Genomic DNA, 23,989 nt, shown 5'->3' with positions numbered 1-23,989 from the left:
GGAGAGACGCATGGCTCAGACGTGCTGCAGGCCCTGCAGTGAGTGCTGCCTGGCATTTTGTCACCCCCCTCAGTGGTGACACCCGGGGCGTATCACCCCCCCTTCCTCCGCCCCTGGTGGGGAAACCCAAACATTAAAAAACACCTAAACATCAATAGAATTAAAACTATATATAAACACAAGAGGTCTGTAAATACACAATATGTAATTAGGGATGGGTGACTCTTTCTGACTTTTCAGTCTTGAGTTTAGCTGTGCACATTTCCATGTGATCTTTTTTTTAAGTCCTCATGAAAATACATCAAACTTTTAGCGTCAGTTTCTCCCACTGTGCACATTTCCCACTCTCATATATTTTTTGCATGTTGTTTTTATTACAGCATGCATTTTTATGCACCGTTTGCCCTGGTATATTTGTTTTTGTACGCATCCCTGGGCTGGCAAACAGCACTGCAACGGTCAGGAAAGCGCCAGTTCCAAAGGCTGGCTCCAGCCTTTCTGTTAGCGCATTGTCTTGGAAAGCGTGGATTCTATAGGTTTGCCTTTAACTCAGGAATAAATGGAAGCTCTTCCCTGCCTCTGTTTGTCCTGCTTGCATCGCTTGGTGATGCCACCTCAAAGTTAAATTGCTGCTGATTCTTATCTAGAACAAATGGCATCAAACTGGAAGCTGAAAAATAACGTATTTTCAGGCTTAATGGATAGAAATGTGTTTTGCAGATAGCAGCCAAACAACCTGTAGAACCTGGGGGAAGGAAACTTGTTTAAAAAAACCCTGACTTTCCTTCCTTCCTTCCTTCCTTCCTTCCTTCCTTCCTTCCTTCCTTCCTTCCTTCCTCTCTTTCTTCCTCCCCTAAGCTCACCAGAGACAGCACACCCAACAAGCATTGAGTTCAGAGCCCATGATGTGCACCAGCCAGGCTGCTCCTGGTCTGAATGGCCTGTTCATAGCTAAGGAGACACATTCAACCTTTTCTCACAGTCTGAAGTGGCTTGGCTCTTTGCAGCGCGACCCCTCTCTCTCAGCTATTATTTTGGCCACGCCTTCCTAATTTTAGGCTCCACTGGCCCTGCCTTGCTGGTCTATATAATGCACACCTTTTGCCACCTGGGGGAGGGCTGTCCAAGGCAGCCACCAACCACCCAGCCCAGATCAACCAGCAACAGAAGGTAAGGAGACTGGGAGGAGGGGCGGTTCGAGATGAAGTGGTGGGGTAGACTTGAAAGGGTGCCTTTTTAAAAGAAATATTATTTTAAATTAATTTTTCAACATATCATTTTCAACAGTAATTAAACATACTTTCAAATTGTGAGCTAGACACGTGCTGCTTTAATGAAGGAGGCCAAACAAAGCCCTTTGACGCATTTTGGCTGTCTCTCTTTCTCCAGGTAGCTGCAGAAGTCGCCATGGCACAGACTGTTCTTCTGAGTGTCGCCCTTCTGAGTGTCGTCCTCTCCTTCCATGGCGCCTTGGGCATCAGTGGCTGCAGAGTCACTCAAACCGGGCTGGAAAACTGTAAGGGAATCTGCCCCTGCGAATGTGCCACTTAAAATCCCCAAGCCAACCATTTATTTATTTTGCAGAAAACCCCCAGGTAGCTCAACGCTTGGTGTGTTTCTCGGATGCAACAACCACCCATACGAACAGGTTCCAGACACGGTTCCTTCCCCTGCCTCCCCTCCCTCAGAGAACCAGGGGAACTGTAGTTTTCCGAGGGCGCAAAGAGTTCTTGAGCCTTCACCTTTCCTGGGATTCCTTCCTTGTGCACCACCAGCTACGACCTTTAAGACATTCTGGAGCTGTGTGGCATCTATAGGGTTGTGGTTGGCATCTGTCTGTCTTCAGAGACATTGGAGTGTGCCTCCAGGGGTGAAGTCAAACTGCTGCACTAGCAGCACCAAAGCGACCTCTCTGGGGGACAAGACTGGGCAGTGTCTTTGGAGGTCCTGGGATGCCCAGAGGACAAGACCTCCCTCTCAGCCCCACTGATGTGGTCCAGAGGAAAGCAGAGCAATGTGATGGAGCCTTTTCCTCTCCCAAAGATTCCCTGCAAGGCAGTGGAGGTTTTGGATGAGCGCTTTCCTTCTCCTAGATGGGTTCCCTTCCCAGGCGGGCAAGGTTCAGCCAGACGTTCCAACTTCCAGATACCTGCTGAAAACTTTTGCAATTATTCCATCAGGCTTGAGCAGGCAATTAAGAATGGCATCTTTCTGTAAGAGCTAGCTGACCTCTGATTATAATTTTTTTTTATACAGCTTTATATACAGGTGAAACTCGGAAAATTAGAATATCGTGGAAAAGTTCATTTATTTCAGCAATTCAACTTAAAAGGTGAAACTAATGTATGTGATAGACTCATGACATGCAACGTGAGATATGTCAAGCCTTTATTTGTTATAATTGTGATGATCATGGTGTACAGCTGATGAAAACCCCAAATAAACAATCTCAAAAAAGTAGAATATTAAATGAAATCAGCAAAAGAAGAATTGCAAATAGCTGTACGCCATGATCTCGCTTTGCATGTCATGAGTCTACCTCATATATTAGTTTCACCTTTTCAGTTGAATTGCTGAAATAAATGAACTTTTCTCATGGCCACGACTTTCCCAATGCTGAAGGTGGAAGACTGCTGGCTTGCACCAACCCTGGCTTGTTCCAGGGCGTTGAAGAACCTGGTCCTTGCCTCTCCCTTCTCCAATAATCTCCTGTTTGTGTTGTCTTTACAGATTGCCTTTCCACAAAAGATTACTGGGTGCAATCAATGCAAGGTCCTATCCAACAGCTCCCTGGCCCCGCCCTTCCTGGCCTGGTTGGGTGAGTAATGATCTTCCTGCCGGGAAGTCATTAGTTTAGATGCTTTCATGGGAGACAAGTTCACCTCTCCAAGTTGCTCCGGGTTCTTGTTTCTCTTGGAATCCTGGAAGCCAAGACCCAAGATTGGGGCAAGCGCTCTTTGGTGAGAAGACTCTCCAGCAGAGATGTAGCATGGCAAAACACACAGCAAAGAGAAGTGTAGAAATCTGGGCTGTGAAACCTTTCAAATGTGTCCTTCTGGTGATTCGCACAATGTCCCCATTTAAAAGCTTTCCCCAAGCTATCCCACTTCCCTAGCACAGAGAGAGGCCACATATCCGGTAAGTCATAAAGTACTTTACTTACAAACTGTCCAAAGGTCAGGTTCATGTGCTTTTCCATACAGCAATCAGAAAAAATGCACAGGCAGTTTAAAACGTTGCTTAGTTATAAAAGGTAAAAGTAGAGGAGAGAAATGCTAGTTTCAGACTCCATTCTTTCTGAAACAAAAGAGGCTGGTTAAAGCCATACGACTGGAGCAAACATCTAAATACGTCTAAATCGGTGGTCCCCATACTTTTGGGGGCTACTGCCCCTTTGGTTCCATAAACCCATCCCCAATGCCCCTTGCCTTACCCTCTAGAAAGCCTTATTCAGAATGGTGGTTTGCATGACCTACTAAGAAGAACCACACAGTGAAATTCAAAACTGTCATGATGACTTGTACATTTATTCAAAATCCAAATGAAACCGTTCAATCAAATGGATGAATGTTATCCAGTGATGCCAGATTTTCAAGGTCTGATAAGTTTTTTGCAACTCCAGCACCTCCTTGCCTCTTAGCGCCCCACCCTGGGTAATCCCACTGCCCCCCCCCCGTGGCAGTCCCTCTCCTAGCATCTATACATATCCGTACAAAGACTATGGGCCCAGAATTGATTATTGATAGATGCCAGTAGAGTTACTTAAGAAGAGAGACCCAGGAGAATCCAGTCTGCCTTAAAGCATCCTGGATTACTTAAACTACAAGGCTAAAGCTAGCCTATCAAAGCTTCCCTTTTAAGCTGCAAAGTGATGGCACTCTGCTGAACTCACAAATGTGAGCAAGGAAGGATAATATCCAATAAATAGATCCTCTCAGAGCATTTATAAACATTCCTACAAGTACTGCCCACTTTGGGAATCATTGGTCTCTAAAACAATGGCTGTCACCCACCTGAATAGAACTTTACTAATAATTCAGATGCTTAATAATAATAATAATAATTTATTTATACCCTGCCCATCTGCCTGGGTTTCCCCAGCCACTCTGGGCGGCTTCCAACAAAATATTAAAATACAGTGGTCTGTTAAACATTAAAAGCTTCCCTAAAAAGGGCTGCCTTCAGATGTCTTCTAAAAGTCTGGTAGTTGTTTTTCTCTTTGACATCTGGTGGGAGGGCGTTCCACAGGGTGGGGGCCACCACCATGAATGCCCTCTGCCTGGTTTCCTGTAACTTGGCTTCTCGCAGCAAGGGAACCGCCAGAAGGCCCTTGGAGCTGGACCTCAGAGTCCGGGCAGAATGATGGAGTGGAGACGCTCCTTCAGGTATATGGGACCGAGGCCGTTTAGGGCTTTAATGGTCAGCACCAACACTTTGAATTGTGCTTGGAAATGTACTGGGAGCCAATGTTGGTCTTTCAGGACTGGTGTTATGTGGTCCTGGCGGCCACTCCCAGTCACCAGTCTAGCTGCCACATACTGGATTAGTTGTAGTTTCCAGATCACCTTCAAAGGTAGCCCCACATAAAGCACATTGCAGTAGTCCAAGCGAGAGATGACTAGAGCATGCACTATTCTGGCAAGACAGCCTGCAGGCAGGGAGGGTCTTAGCCTGCGTACCAGATGGAGCTGGTAGACAGCTGCCCTGGACACAGAATTGACCTGCTCCTCCATGGTCAGCTGTGAGTCCAGAATCACTCCCAGGCTGCGCACCTGGTCCTTCAGGGTCACAGTTACCCCATTCGGAACCGGGGAGTCCCCCAGCCCTGCCCACCTCCTGTTCCCCCAAAACAGTACTTCTGTCTTGTCAGGATTCAACCTCAATCTGCTAGCCGCCATCCATCCTCCAACCGCCTCCAGACACTCACGCAGGACCGTCACCGCCTTCACTGGTTCTGATTTAAAAGAGAGGTAGAGCTGGGTGTCATCTGCATACTGATGGACACCCAGCCCAAACCCCCTGATGATCTCTCCCAGCAGCTGCTTGTAGATGTTGAAAAGCATGGGGGAGAGGACAGAACCCTGAGGCACCCCACAAGTGAGAGCCCAGGGGTCTGAACACTTATCCCTCACCATCACTTTCTGGACATGGCCCAGGAGGAAGGAGCGGAACCACTGTATGACAGTGCCCCCAGCTCCCAGCCCCTCAAGACGGTCCAGAAGGATGCTTTGGTCGATGGTATCAAAAGCCGCTGAGAGATCCAGCAGAACTAGGAAACAGCTCTCACCTTTGTCCCTAGCCTGCCGGAGATAATTGACCAGTGCGACCAAGGCAGTTTCAGTCCCATGATGAGGCCTGAATCCCGACTTGAAGGGATCCAAATGGTCCGCTTCTTCCAGGTGTACCTGGAGTTGTTCAGCAACCACCAGCTCAGTCACCTTGCCCAAGAATGGAAGATTTGAGACTGGGCGATAGTTGGCAATATTGGCCGCATCTAAAGATGGTTTTTTAAGAAGTGGTTTGATTACCACCTCTTTCAGCGGGTCTGGGAAGGCTCCCTCACAGAGGGAAGCATTCACCACCCCACGAAGCCCATCGCCCAGCCCTTCCCGGCTAGCTTTTATAAGCCAGGATGGGCAAGGATCAAGGAAACAGGTGGTTGGTTTCACTCGTCCAAGCAGCCTGTCCACATCCTCGAAGGTAACAGATTGGAATTGATCCCACACCACTTGACTAGACAGGACTCTAGCACTCTCCCGCCCCAGCCCTGCTCCCACGGTGGAGTCTACCTCTTCCCGAATCTGAGCGACTTTATCTGCAAAAAACTTTGCAAAATCAATGCAGGAGTTCATGTGGCCCATATCTTAATGAATTGCTTCAAAGGTGCATATATCTACATGGGGGTAAAAAACCCCAAGACCCCAATTCTTGGGCAGCCTCCTTGCTTTTTTGCTACTACGCAGTCGCATAGTAGTAAATGCTGACACGCCGGAGCTTGCGATGACCATAGCCGGAAGATCCCTTGTCCACCATGGAAATGGCTGGCAAAGGGTTGTGTCGCAAGGAGCATGTTTTCCTTGGGTCGTGGAAACTTCGGCTGGTGCTGCTCAGCCCCCTCCTAACAGCTCCTTTTCCTTTTCTGCAGCTGCCGATTCGATGTCCTGACATTTAAGAGTGTGAGCGTGGCTTTCAGGCCGCCCTATGGAGTGGACATTGTTGGGTGCTTCGCGGTCCAGATCAAGTGCTCTTTGCTGTGAGTAAGATGCATCCTGGGTCTCTGGGCAGATTTGGGAGACCCTTCGTTGCTGAAAGTTGTGAAGACAAAACTGCAAAAGCCTTTGCGCCCGCTCTGCCCGGCTGCTCGCGCACGGCAAGACTCTCCCCTTGGCCGTGAGCTCTGTGGTTTGAGGACAGGGGGGTGGTGATCTCTTGGCACCCCTTCCCCTTGGCGCCTGCTGGGCGTAAGGGGCCAGTCTATTCTGGCTGGGTGGGAAAGGCCACACCAGAGGTGAAAAGGGGCAGATCAACAAAGGCAAACCTGGCCTTTGCTCACTAGGCAAGTGAAGGAACATCTCCACACGCCAAGATGAAATATGCAGGAGAATGAATGAAAGGAACACATGGCCTGGCTCATGACATCCTCTGTCTTGCATTTAAGAGCGCTAAAGAAAAATCGGATGGGAGGGTGGCTCTCCAGATGATTTGTCATTTCACATCGTCCCGTGACAGCATGGCTAAGGGCACATAGGAACATCGGGGGCTGCTTTTTGCATGGTCTTCTAACTGCATGCTGTCTGTGCTCTGGATGGACCTTCATAATATGGCCATCGTTCTCTTTCTCTTTCTCTTTCTCTTTCTCTTTCTCTTTCTCTTTCTCAAGGCCTTTCTTTTCTTTTCGTTCTTTCTGCCTTTGTTCTTTTTTCCCAATTAAGTAGCTGTTTTAATTCCGTATATTATAAAAATATACTTTGCTGTGGGTTTGTATTTTTGTATATCTTTGAATAGGTATCTCTATCTATCATCTATCTATCTATCTATTTATCTATCTATATCTATCTATCTATCTATCTATCTATCTATCTATCTATCTATGTATCAATCATCTATCATCATCTATCTTTCTATCTATCTAGGAAATATTGAGCAGAAGAGAAGGGAATAAAAAAAATGTTTGATGTTTCTCATCTTTGTCTAGAGGAGCATTTCTACTGACATTTTCCTGCCTTTTGCATGCAAATTAAACCGAAGAGTAAAATTAGTGGCTATATTTTACAGATTCCATTTCCTTGAGCACTTTAATAGGCTGCAAATATTGGCCCTTAAATTTTCAAGGGGAGGAAGGTAATCTTTTGTAATATTGTTGCAGGATATATGAGCATTCCCAGAGCAAGATTATAAATTTTTTAGAAGCAAGGAAGAATTCCACCCCACCGGTTCCTCCGCTAGGGAGCATGATTTATAAGCAAATTTCAAGATTAGTCTCCCTCTCAAGATAATTTCACTTCCTTATTCCTTTCTTGTAAACTGCTGTCTTTTGCAATGATTCACCCATCACGGGAGTGGGGGGGGTGTGAAGGGATGCCAGGGACGCTGGGGCAGCTAAATCCCATTTGATTCCTCCAATATGGCGCCCTGTGCAAGCCCCAAATGGATCTTCTCCATTATAGATCTGCACAATTCTGTGCCCCCTTGGCTAGGCACCCTGTGTGGAGGAACCACCGCCAACGCCCTAAATCTGATTTTGCTCCATTACTGGCAGTGGCTCTCCAGTCTTATCTGAGGATGCCAAGATTTGAACCTGGGACCATTTGTGTTCAGAGCGCACGCCTGGCCACTGAGCCGTGCCTCGTCTGGGGTGGTGTTGGCGGCCATAGTGCCCTCGTTTCGGCCTCACCTCTCGAATCAGGGATGGATAGCAGCTGACCTTCCTCTCCTCTCTGCTTAGGCTGCTACCGGCCACAGTGCGCGTCGCATTTTGTGCTACCACCCGGCTGGTGCTGGTACCTTTGGGGCTGAGCGTTGGCAGCTGCTCTTCGGAGTACGTGGAAATCAGTGCAGACCCACTGATCACGTAGGTGATGCGCAACTACCTTTCCTTGGCGGGGGGACGGGACAGGCGGGGGACGGTCGAGCGCCTCTCTTTCCCACAACAAGGGGAAATGCCCTGAGCTGTCAAAGCAGCTTGTTCAGGGGCCACTGTGGAAGGAGGTGTGGGTCCAGAACTGGCCTCCACAGTCACTTACGGGCTCACTGTTCAAACTGTGTTTATGGAAGACAATCTTCCTCGGCTACGAGGCATCGCCCAAGAAGAAAGACCCGGGGAGGCAAAGGGCTACAGCTTCCATGCAGGGCTGGAGTGCATGAAAATGCTGCCCAGGTGGGGTGTGCAAGGCGCCCCTCCCCCAGGGGTGTGGTGCGGAGGGAACCTGTTGCATGCAATGGGGCAGGGGCTCACTCCTGCCCCCCAGTCCTGGAGAGGGCGCAGCAGTATTGCAACCCAACCCTAACCCGCTTTCTGCCAGAGCTGCTGGGCCGGCCGTGAGGAAGCAGGATCTGAACTTCACCCTCCATGCTCTCCAGCACCCCCTGCTGGCAGGGCACAAGGGGGATCTCTGCCGGGGGGCTGGTTCAATTGCACTTATGGGAAGCGATGCATAAATGAAATGAACGATAAAAACAGAATATGAAGAAAGGAAAGAGGAGCAGGATTCCAAAGAACCTCTCTGCTAACTTAATTCCTTCTTCTTCTTCTTTTGTAGTTTGCAGCTGCCAGTAGTGGCGCAAATCCTGGCCCCTGTGCTGAATCCTGTGGTAGGTCTCACAAAGCATTTTATCTCCCCTCTGCTAGCAGCCCCACATCAACAAAGCAGTTCCAAAAAACAGGAAGGAAAGTCAGTTGATCGGAGGCCTCTACCTCTGCAATGCTCTCTTCAGGCGAATCTGGTGTCTCTTGTGCATCTATGCTTTATTGTTGTTGTTGTTTAGTCATGTCAGACTCTTTGTGATCCCCTGGACCAGAGCACGCCAGGAACTCCTGTCTTCCACTGCCTCCCTCAGTCTGGTCAGACTCATATTCGTAGCTTCGAGAACACTGTCCCACCATCTCGTCCTCTGCCGTCCCCTTCTCAAGGGTCTTTTCCAGGGTCTTTTCCAGGGAGTCTTCTCTTCTCATGAGGTGGCCAAAGTCTTGGAGCCTCAGCTTCAGGATCTGTCCTTCCAGTGAGCACTCAGGGCTGATTTCCTTCAGAATGGAGAGGTTTGATCTTCTTGCAGTTCATGGGACTCTCAAGAGTCTCCTCCAGCACCAGAATTCAAAAGCATCCATTCTTCGGCAATCAGCCTTCTTTATGGTCCAGCTCTCACTTCCATACATCACTACTGGGAAAACCATAGCTTTAACTATACGGACCTTTGTCGGCAAGGTGATGTCTGTGCTTTTTAAGATGCTGTCTAGGTTTGTCATTGCATACTATCTGCATGCTATCCTTTGCTTTTCCCTGTAGGACTAATTGCAGTTGTTAACAGTCGTCCACAGGTTCACCATACCCATTGAGTCAATCACCCATCTCCTACTACCCTCCTGAGAAAAACCCCACCCCACCCTCCCAGTATATATAAGGGTCTGGTGACTTCTATTTCATGTGACTAATAGGTGGCCATGACCTTTCAAGACCAGGTAAAAGCATGCACACAAAAGCTTATTCCCAGAACAAACTTAGTTGGTCTCTAAGGTGCTACTGGAGAATTTTAAAATTTATTTTGAAAAGGTTCACTCACATTTCAGTTCACGATTTGATCCCTGAAAGGCAGGCTTTAGCTAGTAGTTTATCAGAATCTGTGAGTTCATCTCACGTGGAGATTGAACTCATGTGCTGCTGGCTGAGAGCCAGCAGACAGCGAAATTACATTAAGAGAACAAAATGGCAGCAGGAGAGCAGCACTGCAGTAAGAGATCAGCAAGCAAGAGAGCAGGTGAATGTGTGTGAGAGAAAGCTTAAGATGGGTGCGTGACTCTGCTCTTTTATGGAGTCAGCCAGGGCTGTGCCCATCTCCCAGGTCACATGCAGAGGGAGGACGCTCCAGACCAGTGGAACAGGAAGCTTGACTGGCTGGACGGTCATCCCCTGTATGTCCACTCTAGCAATACAGGTAATGTTGTACTTGACTGCTCCAGTGGATCACATCCCACAAAAGAGTCCCCAAAAAGAGTGGGGCATGAAGGCACCTGCTTGATCTCAAGAGGCAGGAGTTCCAAGTTTCTGACCACTGGACCTTCTCTTTTTCTGCAGGTTTGTGGCCAAGCCCAGAAGATAATCACACAGCTGAACATTGGCTTAGGCCTCCAACTTCGTAAGCGCTAATGGGGTGCACCACTGGTTTACTTAAAAGACTCACGAGTCGCTTTGATATTTTAAGAAAATCGCAAAGTAGTACGCAAAAGAATAGAATGTCTAAACAGGCACAATAAGATGATATTTAGCCAGAAAACTCTGCGCCTTCACATTAACCCAGTGATGGCCAGAGTTGGCCACTGCAGAAACCAATAGCGCAGCTGAACTCTGCTCTGAAAATGAACGCAAATGGGTTTTGGCCAACGCAGAGGACACAAATGGCATTAGGAATGAGGTCACCTGGGAGGAGGCTAAAGCTGATGGTCTGAGGGTCAAAAATAGCATTAAATAGGTCTTTGGTTCCCAGTCCTGGGATTCTCCTTTTTTTTGTTTTTGAAGTAAAGGTTTTGAGAGAAAAAAGTTTCATTTGGATTTTTTGGGGTGGGGTGAAAGTCCCTATTCTTCAGAACTCCCTCCCTATCAATGCCTTGGCTGGTACTTTTTTCAACACCCACTAAAGCCATTTTTCGCTAGGCAAGCCTACTATGCATTTGCTTTTTCAAACTGCTGATTTTTTGCTTATATCTTTACAGGTTTTTTAAAAAATGCATTGTTTTTAAAGCTATTGTTAATGGATATTGCACACCGTTCTATGTAAATGGTTAAGAGGTTTTTTTTCCATTAAAGCAAAGCGTTATATCGCTCTTGCAAAATAAATAACAGAATATGACCCCTGCCCTGCCCACATTCCACATGTAAAACAATAGGATCCCATTCACAACCAGATGTGCCACTGTATTAGATATTTGTTAAATGGTACGAGTCATAAAATGAATGGGTATTGGGGAAATTAAGGTTAAATTAAGGGATGCAGTTAGTCTTAATGTAAAAGAGTTGTGAGAATCTGAGAATCAAAATGTAATTTAATGTATTTAAAATTTCGAGGGCATACGTTGCCTATTTACAGGAGGCTCATTTAATGGAACAGGATAAATCTTTATGAATGAAAGATTGGGGGGGTAACAGGTATACCTCACGGATACTTTGACAAATGCTAAAGGTGTGGCCATTTGGTTCAAAAAGCATTTTTCTTATGTACTTCTAGCCGAGAGGTTGGTACCACCTCTCGCCCCCCCCTTAGTCTCAGTGCTGTCCCTTGCAGAACTCAGCAGGGGGCAAGATGGAGACCAGACCGGGTTGCGTCTGCCTGACATTGGCTCTCTGGCGCCACCTACTGCCTGACTCCCGGCCTCCTGCCCCATCAGTCGCAAGAGCTGCCAGCCATCCCTGTTTGGGCTACTGTTCTGCTGTGCTTTGTGGTCCAGCTTTGGAAAACTCCCAATCTTTCTCCCCCAGAGCCAACGCCGTTCTTCACAGGCTGCCAGTACATCTGCACAAGGCCCTATCCGCCTCAACTCAACACCGGCTACTTGGATTTGCCTGTAGTGGTGAGTGGCTTCATCTTCTAGGAGGTTTGTTACAGGCTCAGAGGGAGTCAGTCTGAATAATGGATGCAGGGAGGGAGGGCTAGAATTAGGGCCGGGCGAACCAGAGCAGTGCACGGAAACGCCGTTTACCTTCCCACCGGAGCGGTACCTATTTATCTACTTGCACTTTGACGTGCTTTCGAACTGCTAGGTTGGCAGGAGCAGGGACCGAGCAACAGGAGCTCACCCCGTCCCGGGGATTCGAACCGCCGACCTTCTGATCGGCAAGCTTGCAAGGAGAGACTCCCTTGATTAGACGCTGGCTGGTGAAGGGACTGACCCATAGCTGTCAACTTTTCCCTTTTCTTGCGAGGAATCCTATTTGGAATAAGGGAAATTCCCTTTAAAAAAGGGAAACGTTGATAGCTATGGACTGACCAGTCCACCAGGGCACTGCAACACCTGCCCTATCCCGGGTACCAGCAACCCACGCTATGCTCCTGCCCCAAGGGTCATTTAGTTCAACCGGCTGCAGCGCAGGAATCTCAGCTTGCTGCTCTCTGGGCTGGCAGTTCCTTTAGCAGTTGGCGCTCTGACCTTCCCACCTGCTTTCTGAAAGGCCGCTGGGCCTGCCATGGGTCGTTTTCCAGCCAGTGACTTTCCTCTTGCCTCCAGATCTTATGTTCGGGTGCAGGCTGACTCACGGTGACTGTGCTGGTCCTGTGGGTTACCCAAGAGGCGAGGTCCAAGTCCGGTCCATGGTCAGAGGTGCAACGTGGAGGCAGTCCGTAGTAGCTGGAGCTGGGTGCAGGGCAGGGAGTCGGGTGAAGTCAGGAACAGGCTTGCAAGCTGGGAGCCAGGGCAGGTCAGGCGCTCAGAGAGGAAAGCAGGACAGGGTTCAGGCAGGAACTAGCAACCAACAATGTTGCTCCCACAACTTGGGACTGGGGCTGGCCGGCTTTTATCTGTCCTGAGGCATAGGGTGGCCCTGATCCTCAGGTGACTCGCCTCTCCTGCCCTGGAGGCGAGCCATCCTCCTGCAGGAACCCAGTTCCCTCCGCCTCTCTGCCCTGAGCCTCTGCAGCTCAGGAGAGGCTGGAGGGTGACCAGACCCAGAGGCAACCTCAGATTCCTCTGACGGGGCTGAGAGTGGAGCAATGGGTCCTCCATCACCCCAGGAGCCAGAGCAGACTCAGCTGACGCCTGCACCTGAGGATCCAGCACAGGTGAGGAGGACCCTTCAGGCTCAAGCCCCAGCCCCGGCTCAGCTGGATCTGGAGGCGGGGAATCCTGTGCAGGCCGGGATCCCTCAGGTTCCGCCTCCGAGTCCGAATCCCAGGCCATCACAGCGACTGTGGTTGGGTCCCACTGAATTTCCCCCCTCTTGTTCTCCTTGCAGCCTCAAATGTCCTGCGGAGGAGCTGTGGTTCCCTGGCCCACCTATCCCATCTACTACCCGCCAGCCACCCTCGTTCCTGACGGACACTTCTGTTATTATTTCAACGAAGCTGACATGGGCAACATCTTTTCAACTTTGAGGGCAAGAGATTTGTTCAGCCGTGAGGTCACCCAGGTGAGTTCTGCACAATGAGGGCCCTTTCCCTGGGCAATTGACAACAAGCTGGAGGCAGTGTGCGCTGATTTTTGGGGGGAGCCCACTGCCCCCTTGATTCCACAAGATCACCCCCAGTGCCCCCTAACTTTACCCTGTTAAAAAAGCATCATCAAAAGAGCAGCGGTTTGCACAACCTGCCAAGGAAGAGAATAACACAATAAAATCCAAACCAGTAACAATTAATTGCACATTTATCCACAACCCAATTTATTTGTTCGTTTAGCTTAATTAATGCAGCCGAGGTGATCAGCTTGATCCAGGTCTACCAGCTTTTCAAAGTCTGGAAGTCATTGACACCTTCAGTGCCCTTTTGCCCCTCTGCTTCTTAGTGCCCCCCCAAATCCTACTGCCCCCCCCAGTTGCTTCCACCACCTTTAGGAAGCACTGAGTCAGAGAGTCAACACCGGAAATATTTTTGCCCCGCTCAGTGAAATATGAAGCCTGTGCAAAGATGGCAGCTTGATCCGATTCAGCTGAAGCCCTGGGATCCCGAGATTCAGGGACCAGTTTGTTTATCTGGGCAGGTAATTCTCTGCTTCATACTTCTTAAAGTAAGGATAGTAGGAAAGGCTATATTGATTAAGTATTATAATTCCTTCCCCTCAATACTGCAAGAAACTAGTTTGCAGATTTGTTTGAATCTCTTTAGTTAAACAATCCAATTTGGCTTTCTCAGAGGGATAATTCCTGGTGTCGCCTTTTATCCTTCTTAAAATAATAAAGACACGAGAGTCTTTCCTTAAAAGTAGCAAGAAGTTTACTAGAGTCAGGTACGTTGCCTTGTTGGTCTGATGCAGTCGAAATAAATTAAAAAATTCTCCAGTAGCACCTTAGAGACCAGCTAAGTTTGTTCTGGGTATAAGCTTTTGTCTGCATGCACACTTCTTCTAAGCTTTTGTCTGCATGCACAATTCTTCAGGTACACTGAAACAGAAGTCACCAGACCCTTATATATAGTGGGAGGGTGGGGTTTTTCTCAGGAGGGTAGTAGGAGATGGGTGATTGACTCAATTGACTCAATTTGACTTCGCCAAAGGATTACATCCCACACAAACACTCTCCGCTTTTCACATCTGGATCGCAAAGCAGATGTGTGCGTTTTTAGAAAAATGGGGAAATCTACAGAAAGGAACAACTACAATTAAAACGCCAGATTTTAAAAACCCCAGAACAATTAGCCACGATCCCCTTAGGGCTGTTCTACACTTGCCATTGATAACGTTTAAAATGTGTTATTAAAATGTGACACCAGGGGGTGCTGCAGAGCAGAGAGCCACCGACAGTGGGAAACTGCCATTCAGCGTTCTAAACGTTATTAAAAAATAACGTTCTGTAAGATCAATGTAGATCCAGCCCCTGTCATAAATAGAAGGGTAGTATCCGGTGCCATTTGCAACAGGACATCTGTTTCGTCTTCTCTCTGTGGCTTCACACAACCTCAAGCCTCAGTTTAAGTATCCAGGGAGACATCCTTTCAGACAGCGTGTCTCCTCCCCCCCCCCCCATTTTTTAATTGATTTTCCAAATTTATAACAAACATAAACAAAAAAGAAAAAAAATACATATAAAAAACCAAACAAACATACAAACATTCATCCTAACTATTATACTCCCACTTTTATTACCATTGTTAGTTGACTTCTTCAAATCCCTCTAGCTGATTTTCCATATATTTCATTATAGCAGTTTTCCAATACTAATTTCCAATAAGATTAACTTAATCAATTAACATCTTTCTTTCTTATCATATTCACTTCTATCCATAGTGTCATACAATTTAAAACATTTAACTCCCAAGCCAATTTGGTACTCACAAATATTACTACTTATATTATCTTAGGATATTTTACTAAATAATCCTTAAATTTCTTTTAATTTAAGAAATCTCCTGGTTGACTCTTTGAACAGAGCTCAGCATGGGGGGGGGGGGACCATGGCAGAACATTATAATCAAGATGTATTTTCTTTCCGCAGTCGACTGTGACCACCACTTTAATAATGAGCCACATCCCTGAGGTACGTGATCCTCCTTGGCTGTGTGTCAGGGGAGGGGGAGATTTTCAGAGATTTGTTCATGGGCTGGCAGGGTGGCAAAATGGCTTCCTGGGGCCCCTGCGTGTGAGCGACGGACACAACATTTTGGGAGCGATAACAACCACTTTGGAAACACCCCTCAACAAGTTCCGGACAACGATACCCTTTTCCTCTCCCCAGGAGAAGCTCTGGAAACCAGCCTTGCAAGTTTGCAGCTTGGTTCAGCTGATGCTGCGCAGCGGGAGCCAATTGGCTAGCGCCTGTGTTGTCGCCAGCACATCTCTCCGCTCTGTCCATGGAGCAGCTTTGCAGATGTTTTTAGGGGCTTCAATGGGGACAGGAAGGACTGCCAGCTGAATCAGGATTTGCTGGTCTGTCGCACAAACTGCGAAGCCAGCTCCGCCTGAAAGTGAAGAATCCTCTGGGCTGGCTTTTTCAAAAGCATTTTATTGTTCTCCCACATGAGAGAAACACAATTTAAAATACAACCAACAGCAGCAGCTTATAGCTGGAACCGCTGCTTAGAACAAGTTTATGTTGCACATTGAAATCTCTCCAGATGTTTCTGTGGGTCTGGGGAGGTTGTCTCACTTGATTGTCCCATCTCATATGGTGAGATCTTGCCTCTGGCCTCCCTGAGCTGGCAGGTCAGTTTCTCGACCAGAGCAACAGGGCCACACCTGAGCATGCCACGAATCTTATCGACAGGCCTGCTGCAGAAAACCAATGTTTAGCAATTTCTAAACAAAAACGCCAGCATCTCCTGGTGAGAGAAGTTGATTTCATAGAATTATAGAACGGGAGAGTTGGAAGGGAGACCCAGGGTCATTGTATATTATTGAAATTGTATATTATGTCCTACATCTTGCGCCCATTTAATCATTACTGATTTTCCTTCTTCATCTTTGGTCTCCCATTCCAAAAGGATATTATATGCCTTTTAAAAATAATTTTGTGTTTTCTTCTATCACTTTATCAAATTAGAGCAAATTATATACCCAAGGTAGCCACCAACTGTAAAGGAGATGAATTTATTTGACCCTATCTACATCAAGCTATGGGACGCTGGTGGCGCTGTGGGCTAAAGCCTCAGCGCCTAGGGCTTGCCGATCGAGAGGTCGGCGGTTCGAATCCCCGCGGCGGGGTGCGCTCCCGCTGCTCGGTCCCAGCGCCTGCCCACCTAGCAGTTCGAAAGCACCCCCGGGGGCAAGTAGATAAATAGGTACCGCTTACCAGCGGGAAGGTAAACGGCGTTCCGTGTGCTGCGCTGGCTCGCCAGATGCAGCTTTGTCACGCTGGCCACATGACCCGGAAGTGTCTCCGGACAGCGCTGGCCCCCGGCCTATAGATGTGAGATGGGCGCACAAACCCCAGAGTCTGTCAAGACAGGCCCGTTCGGGCAGGGGTACCTTTACCTTTACCTTTACCTTTACATCAAGCTATATTCTATCTTTATCACCAAACTCCGAATATAATTGCACATTGTATTAATTAACATTATTTTTAATATATTAGTGGCCATGTGGTAATCTTAGCTTACAAATTTTATTGTTTGATGTCTTAATTTGTATAGTAAGGTACTTTTATAGCTCTGTTTAGAGTAGGTAATGTCTTGATAATATAAATGTTTTAAGTATCAATTCAGTATATTTTCTTTTAATTGCTGAATGATTCTGTGTACATTGCGGCAGCCTTTGGCTATGTGCAATAAAACTGACTGACTGACTGACAGCTCCTTAAATACCAAATTGGTCTTCCCTCTAAAAGATAACTTCCATAACACCTTACGTTAAAAACCTGACAGTACCAAATGACCGAAGGTTATTCACCAAAGCCAGAATAAACGTCTTTCCTTCTGCAGTGTTGGATGGCAGGTTGAGAGGAGTTCCCTACCAGGACAGACTTTGCTCGTGTGCTCAAGACATCGATTCCATAAAACATATTTTGTTGCACTGTGCAAAATATGAGCAAGCCAGGGCTGAACTGATATTACCCTTGCTGGTACCTTTCCCGGGAAAATCAGAGGCTCACTATGTCAGGTTCCTATTGGAAGACCGGACAAATGCTAGAACATTAGCCGTGGCAAAGTTTTTATCGGTGGTTGCAAGAACCAAGGATCCCTATCTTTAAGTTGTTTAACCTGGAGGTAGACTGTCTGAATTGTGCGTTGCTTTGCTGGGTCTCTGGACCGTAATAAGGATTGATTGATTGATTGATTGATTGATTGATTGATTGATTGATAACTTCCACCCCACTGATGACGTGCACCAGAGCCAGGATAGATGATCCTGAGAGATCACATCTACCCTCTTTTCCGACAGATTGAATGTCCAGCGGATCTTCCTTCTTTGCTGAAGTTCTCCTGCACAAGCATCTCCATCCAGCTTACTGCTAACTATGTCTATCTTGATGCTGAGCTGCATATCGATATTGGCTATTCCCAGTCAGAGTTTGTTGCCCTCCTTCAAGCCACAGCGGTAAGTAAAAACACCGGGCAAGTGACCCTTCAGGAGCCGAGAATCAGGGGTGGGATTTTCTGAAAACCTCAATGAAGATTTTATCTACACCTATTTCCCTCTCCAATTCTTGTTTTGCTCCTTGGTCTCAACAAGAAGTGCGTCTTCCCCGATCTCCCCACCCTGCTGTACTGAAAATATGAACTATTAGGCACACGTGCTCTCTAGGCTCCTAAAAGCAAGCAACACGCAGCTATAAATGAAAGGCAATAAATTGGTGAAAGACGAGCCACTCCTCTGTGCGACCTGAGCTTCGCGTTTAATTTTGCACATGCTTATTTCACTTTATGGGATGCGGGTGGCTCTGTTGAACCACAGAGCCTAGGGCTTGCCGATAAGAAGGTCGGCGGTTCGAATCCCCGCGACGGGGTGAGCTCCTGTTGCTTGGTCCCTGCTCCTGCCAACCTAGCTGTTCGAAAGCATGTCAAAGTGCAAGTAGATAAATAGGTACTGCTCTGGCGGGAAGGTCAACGGCGTTTCCGTGCGCTGCTCTGGTTGGCCAGAAGGGCTTAGTCATGCTGGCCACATGACCCGGAAGCTGTACGCCGGCTCCCTCGGCCAGTAAAGCGAGATGAGCACCACAAACCCAGAGTCGGCCACGACTGGACCTAATGGTCAGGGGTCCCTTTACCCTTTATCTATATTACCAATAAAGAGTTTGTGAATGTTTATTCCAAACCTGCCAAGGAGTCCAGTTCATTTTGTTGTTTCTTTAAGTACTTCGTAAAAGGTTCCCATTCTTCTTTAAAGTCACAGTTATCCTTGTCACGTAGTTTATGTGTCAATTTTGCCAATTCCACATAATCCATCAGTTTCTCTTCCCACTGTTCTTTAGTCGGGATTTCCTCATTCTTCCATCCTAAAAAAAACCCGGATTCCTCTCAATCTCCCCTGGCCCTCGGTTCGACCTTGATGCTCTTTGCATTCCAATTTCAGAGAGTGAGACTAATTCTCCGCCCGGCCATTGACTGCCAAAGAGGACTGCTACTGTTGTCGGTGGATGTGATAAGGTAATGCATGCAAGGACCCTTCCCCTGGTTTGGATTAGGTCCCTTGGGACTGTGCATGGAGGCCCTCGTGGGCAGCTGTGGTGGGCTTGGGGCAGAGAGCGTTGTTTGTGGGCACCCGTGACGCTTCTTCCTCCCCGCACACAACCTGACTTTTCCTGGCTCTGGAAAGGTCCCCAGATGTTGGAGAGGCCTGTCTCAGAAAGCAGGGATGCAGGGCTCAGGCTGTGAATGCAAGGAAGGAAAGAGGGCATATAGATTGAAAGTTGCAAAGAGACCTGGGGCTGGCTTGGGATTGAAAGTTGGGGAATGGATGGGGATGGGTGGCTCTGCCTCGCATCACAGCGGCTCATTCCTCTCTCCCCAGCGACCTCCAGATTACAGCTGCTTGCAGCGGGAGCCCTTGCACGGTTTATGTAAGTATCGGGTGATTTAATGGGGGCAGCGGGGCTCATGGGTGGAGCTGACCTCACTCAGCCCTTTCCCCCCTCCAGCTTTTAGTTGGGCAAAATCAACATCTCATGAATTTTTGCCCAGGCCATTGTAGGGCAGATCGACCGCACAGATTTTAAACCGAGTGACACATCTCTTCCCTCTCTCTAGGGAATCGGGGCCCTGTGGTTTTGAGGGTGGCAGGGACCTCTAGCAGAGACCCCCCAGCCTTGACACCCAACTACAATTCCCATGATTCCTTGAGGGGAAGCCATGGCAGAGTGGAACTGGTGCTGAAGCGATGCTGGTTGCAATGCAGAGAATACGCTCCCGCCTTGCATCTTGCACTTTCTGGGCTCGATGGTTCTCCCCGTGGTCTTCCTTGGGGTCTTCACGCCTCTAAAATTACTAGCATTTGTCGAAGCCCCCAACTCTTGATCTATGCCATTCAGGGCTCTGCCCAGTATACCTGAAGGAGCGTCTCCACCCCCATCGTTCAGCCCAGACACTGAGATCCAGCTCCGATGGCCTTCTGGCGGTTCCCTCCCTGCGAGAAGCCAAGTTACAGGGAACCAGGCAGAGGGCCTTCTCAGTGGTGGCACCCGCCCTGTGGAACACCCTCCCACCAGATGTCAAAGAGAACAACTACCAGACTTTTAGAAGACATCTGAAGGCAGCCCTCTTTAGGGAAGCTTTTAATGTTTCTTAATCTTTGTTGGAAGCCGCCCAGGGAGGCTGGGGAAACGCAGACAGATGGGCAGGGTACAAATAATAAATTATTATTATTATTATCCAACACACCCTGGTAGAAGTGCTACTCACCTACCTTTCCCCCAGTCTCTTTCCAGTTGCTTTGAAAGGGACCCCAAAAGGCATCTAGTCCACCCCTTTGGCCCAAAGGCTGGTGGTCTCCGACTCACCCTGCTGCCCCACTCCCTTTCTTCCCTATACGGAAAGCAAGAGCAAATGCAGGAAAGGTGCGATGCCTCAGAAGGTGGCCCCATTCTCCTTCATTTGGAGGCTGCGTGGCCATGAGCCGTGGATTCTTTAGACGTGGTTCCTGCACTGCAGCGGGTTGGACTACGTGACCCTCGGGGACCCCTTCAAAGTCCACAGTTCCATGATTCCCATCTGCCTCTCTCTTGACGCGTGGAGGGTTTTCTTTTCGCAGGGCTCCGTGATAGAGGAACTGTTTCCGATAAGGACACACTGCCAGAACTTATTCAACGGTGAGTGTCGCTCAGGGGCGCGTTTTGCTGACACGGCTGGTGAGATTTGCACCGCCTCAAGCATCCCCTGGCGACTTCGCCGCAGCGAAATCTAGGGGATGGTCGGTTTAAAGGTTCCAGCATTCGGGGACACTTGACATGAATGTCGGGGGGCCCCCAATCCTCACTTGCCCCCCAATGGAAAGCCTTGTGAGAATGGCAACTTCCGTGTGGGTAAAAAATAAAATAAAAAGTGTGGCAGAAAAAATAACTCAAATATTGTGTGTTGCCAAAGGCTTGGAGGACTCAAAAAGCCCAAGCTGCTTGGTGGGACTTTATCTGCACCAAATGCAGGCCGGACTCCCTCTCTGCAGTATATAGTGGAGAGAATAATTGGGTGCCCTCTTCCCACCTTGGATCAAATCTACGCTTCCAGGTGCCATAAGAAAGCTGCAGAGTTAGCGCAGGTTAGTGCGCACCCCGGAAATGATCTCTTTCAGCTTCTGCCTTCTGGAAGAAGGTACAGGGTTATAAAGACTAGGACTAGCCACCTGAGAAACAGTTTCTACACAAATGCAATTCTGGTTCTAAACACAGCATAAGGGGTCTCTATAGTATATTGTGTTTTAAGATGGGGTTTCAGAGTTTTTAGGGGGTTTTGAATGTCTTATGTAGATTTTCAATTTCATTGTTCTGTATGGGACTATGACAATAAAGATATTGTATCGTATCGTAAGTGCTCCAAGGCAAAAATGCCAGGGGTATCCATCTTTAGCTCTTGCGATGTGGGCACAGCCATAACTGCATGATCATTTTTTTATTCCCCATCTTCTCCTGCAGAGAGGCTGGTGGGCGGATTCCCCTGGCCTTTCCCCATAAACTGTGCCTGTTCCTCCTGCCGTGACGTCATTGTTATCCCGGTGAGAAGAGAGACTATAATTTGTATGCCAGTGTTGGGTGGGAGTGCCTAAATCTCCATTTGGGGAGAGAATGGGGGATGTAAGAAACGGGAGAATTGGGAAATAATGCGGGGGGGGGGGAGCACTGTGTTCCATAATCCCTCTTCTGTATTCGTAAGAACTTGATCATTTAGTGTGGCAGCAGCTACCCTTTGGAACTCCGTGCCTCTTGATGTTGAGCTCAGAAACGCTTGTGTGAATTTTATTCTGTTCTGGTATTTTAACTCCAGCTCTGGAGGCAGATGAGAGCCATTCTGGCTAGTAGCCATGAGAACGGGGGGAGTTTGGGGTGAGGAAGGTCTACCTTTGGCTATAGCTTGACTACCACCAAGGATCTCTTTAGCTGCCCCTGACAGGCTTACGCTTCAACCCATCCCGCTTTTCACTTCCCATAGAAAAGCTTCGTTTCATTTATCTCCCTCCTGCTGTTTCCCGAGGGACGCGGGTGGCGCTGTGGGTTAAACCACTGAGCCTAGGGCTTGCTGATCAGAAGGTCAGCGGTTCGAATCCCCGCGATGGGGTGAGCTCCCGTTGCCCGGTCTCTGCTCCTGCCAACCTAGCAGTTCGAAAGCACGTAATGCAAGTAGATAAATAGGTACCGCTCCGGCAGGAAGGTAAACGGCATTTCCATGCGCTGCTCTGGTTCACCAGAAACGGCTTAGTCCTGCTGGCCACATGACCCGGAAGCTGTACGCTGGCTCCCTCAGCCAGTAAAGCGAGATGAGCGCCGCAACCCCAGATTCAGGGGTCCCTTTACCTTTACTGTGTCCTGAAAGGGTCCCTGTTTGCCAGGATTCCTTCCGTTGCCACCTCCCCCCCATGCCCCCATTCATTCCAAAAGGGCCTGTGCAGGAGAACTTCCCAAAGGAATTGTGCCCCGAGTTTATTATTTCATAAAAGTTATATACACCCTATGGTTGGGAAAGGAAAACCTCGAGGGGCCTTGCAAAAAAGAGAAAAGAAAATGTGTACAAGGAATGTGTAACAATGCAAGAAATATAATTGTACAAGGGAAATGTATACGGAAAGTTTAATTACTGAAATAGATTAAAAGTCCCGTCAGCTTTCTAAGCACCTGGATGGGCTTGTCGAAACAAGAATGTTTTTAGCAGGTGCCAAAAAGTGTCCTGCCACTTTGATGTCCATAGGCCGGGAGTTCCAAAGTTTGGATGCTGCCACACTAAATGATGGAGTTCTTACAAAGGCGACACGGGTGTTAACGTAATGCAGTGGCCCCAATTCCCCTTCCCCGGAGGGCATGTGTCCACTGTTTGGCTTTTCTGCCTCAGGTGCCAGAATTTATAGGGGCCTGAGTTGATGAGGGTGGAATCCAGTGGTGAAATGGGAGGTTCATCATTCTCACCCAATCTCTTCTGGCCCTTTTTTTTTCCTAAACAGAAATTTGCCATGTGGTGCTGCAACCTGAACTACCTGCCCTGATGACCTCGGGTGGCTGGAGAAGACCCTTCGACGGAAGCCAGAGCGGTCCCTTTGCTTCGCTCAGAAGGGGGAAAGGCGGGGAAACCCGGGTGGTTGATTTCTCTATGTTCTCTTTAATGGAATGGGGTCAATCATGCACAGGGGTGTATCTTCAATTGTGCACATCTTTAGATCTTGCAATCAGGGCTTTTTTCAGCTGGAACTCAGTTGGTGCCATTCTAAGAGAACAAGGGAGGCGTTTGTGGTGAGTTCTGGCACCTATTTTTCTAGGAAAATAGCAGTGCTTATTTTGCTTAAGGGCAGTTTTTCAGGGGTGATTTTAAGTGCTAAAGGGTGAGAAGACAGTTGTTTCATTAAAGAATCTTTGGGCTGCATTCCTGAGTTGTGGTGTTTGATATTTCTTTATTTAATTGCTTTGTCAAATTTATGCACTGTTGGATTCAACAAACAAACAAACAAACAAACACACACACACACACACCTCAAAGCGGTTTACAAAAAGGTGAAATGACAAAATCAGGAATAATCTGCAATACTTTAAAACATGCAGAGAGTTAAAACAGATTAAAACTTGCATCAACTTTCTAAGCCACTGGACGGGTTCGTGTGAACTAGAACACTTTCGGCAGATACCGAAAAGAATATGGCAAAAACAGCTGCCTGGCCTCAAGAGGCAGAGAATTCCAAAGTTGAGACGCTATCGCACTAAATGATCAAATTCTCAGCTAGCTCCTCACTGCTTGAGATATTCGCACCTAACCAAGGCTCTGCTTTGCACGCAGCTGCATTGCTTACATGTTAGTACGGGGGGTCTCCAATCTTTTGGGGACACTGGTCCCATATGGAATTTGAAGGAAGTGCAATGGGCATCCATCACAAAATGCCATGATGTGTGTGTGTGGCACAATCCAAAATGGAAGCCACAGCTAACAGAGACAGGACCACAGTATGGTGCAGGCAGACCCCAATCAATCGATGTGGAAAAGCTGCCTTTATGTGTTAACAAAGTCACTTAAATAA

General features: G+C 47.9%; 1 protein-coding gene across 1 annotated transcript; it reads left to right on the top strand.

Annotated features, from left to right (window-relative positions):
• The first annotated feature begins 907 nt into the window (after positions 1-907).
• Positions 908-23,299, top strand: LOC309534178 (uncharacterized protein). The gene is made up of 16 exons (XM_082226272.1): positions 908-1,170; positions 1,390-1,516; positions 2,731-2,818; positions 6,146-6,253; positions 7,946-8,071; positions 8,760-8,811; positions 10,290-10,350; positions 11,688-11,779; positions 13,158-13,331; positions 15,348-15,389; positions 17,729-17,884; positions 18,860-18,933; positions 19,298-19,346; positions 20,534-20,591; positions 21,411-21,490; positions 22,928-23,299. Exons 2-16 carry the CDS (start codon positions 1,408-1,410, stop codon positions 22,967-22,969), a joined length of 1,311 nt encoding a protein of 436 aa, XP_082082398.1. The 5' UTR covers positions 908-1,170; positions 1,390-1,407; the 3' UTR covers positions 22,970-23,299.
• Positions 23,300-23,989: the final 690 nt, after the last annotated feature.

Source organism: Podarcis vaucheri, assembly GCF_965113315.1.
Source record: "Podarcis vaucheri genome assembly, chromosome: 6".
NCBI lineage: Eukaryota > Metazoa > Chordata > Lepidosauria > Squamata > Lacertidae > Podarcis > Podarcis vaucheri.
Note: the sequence above shows the minus strand (reverse complement) of the source record. Positions and strands in the feature narration are given on the sequence as shown.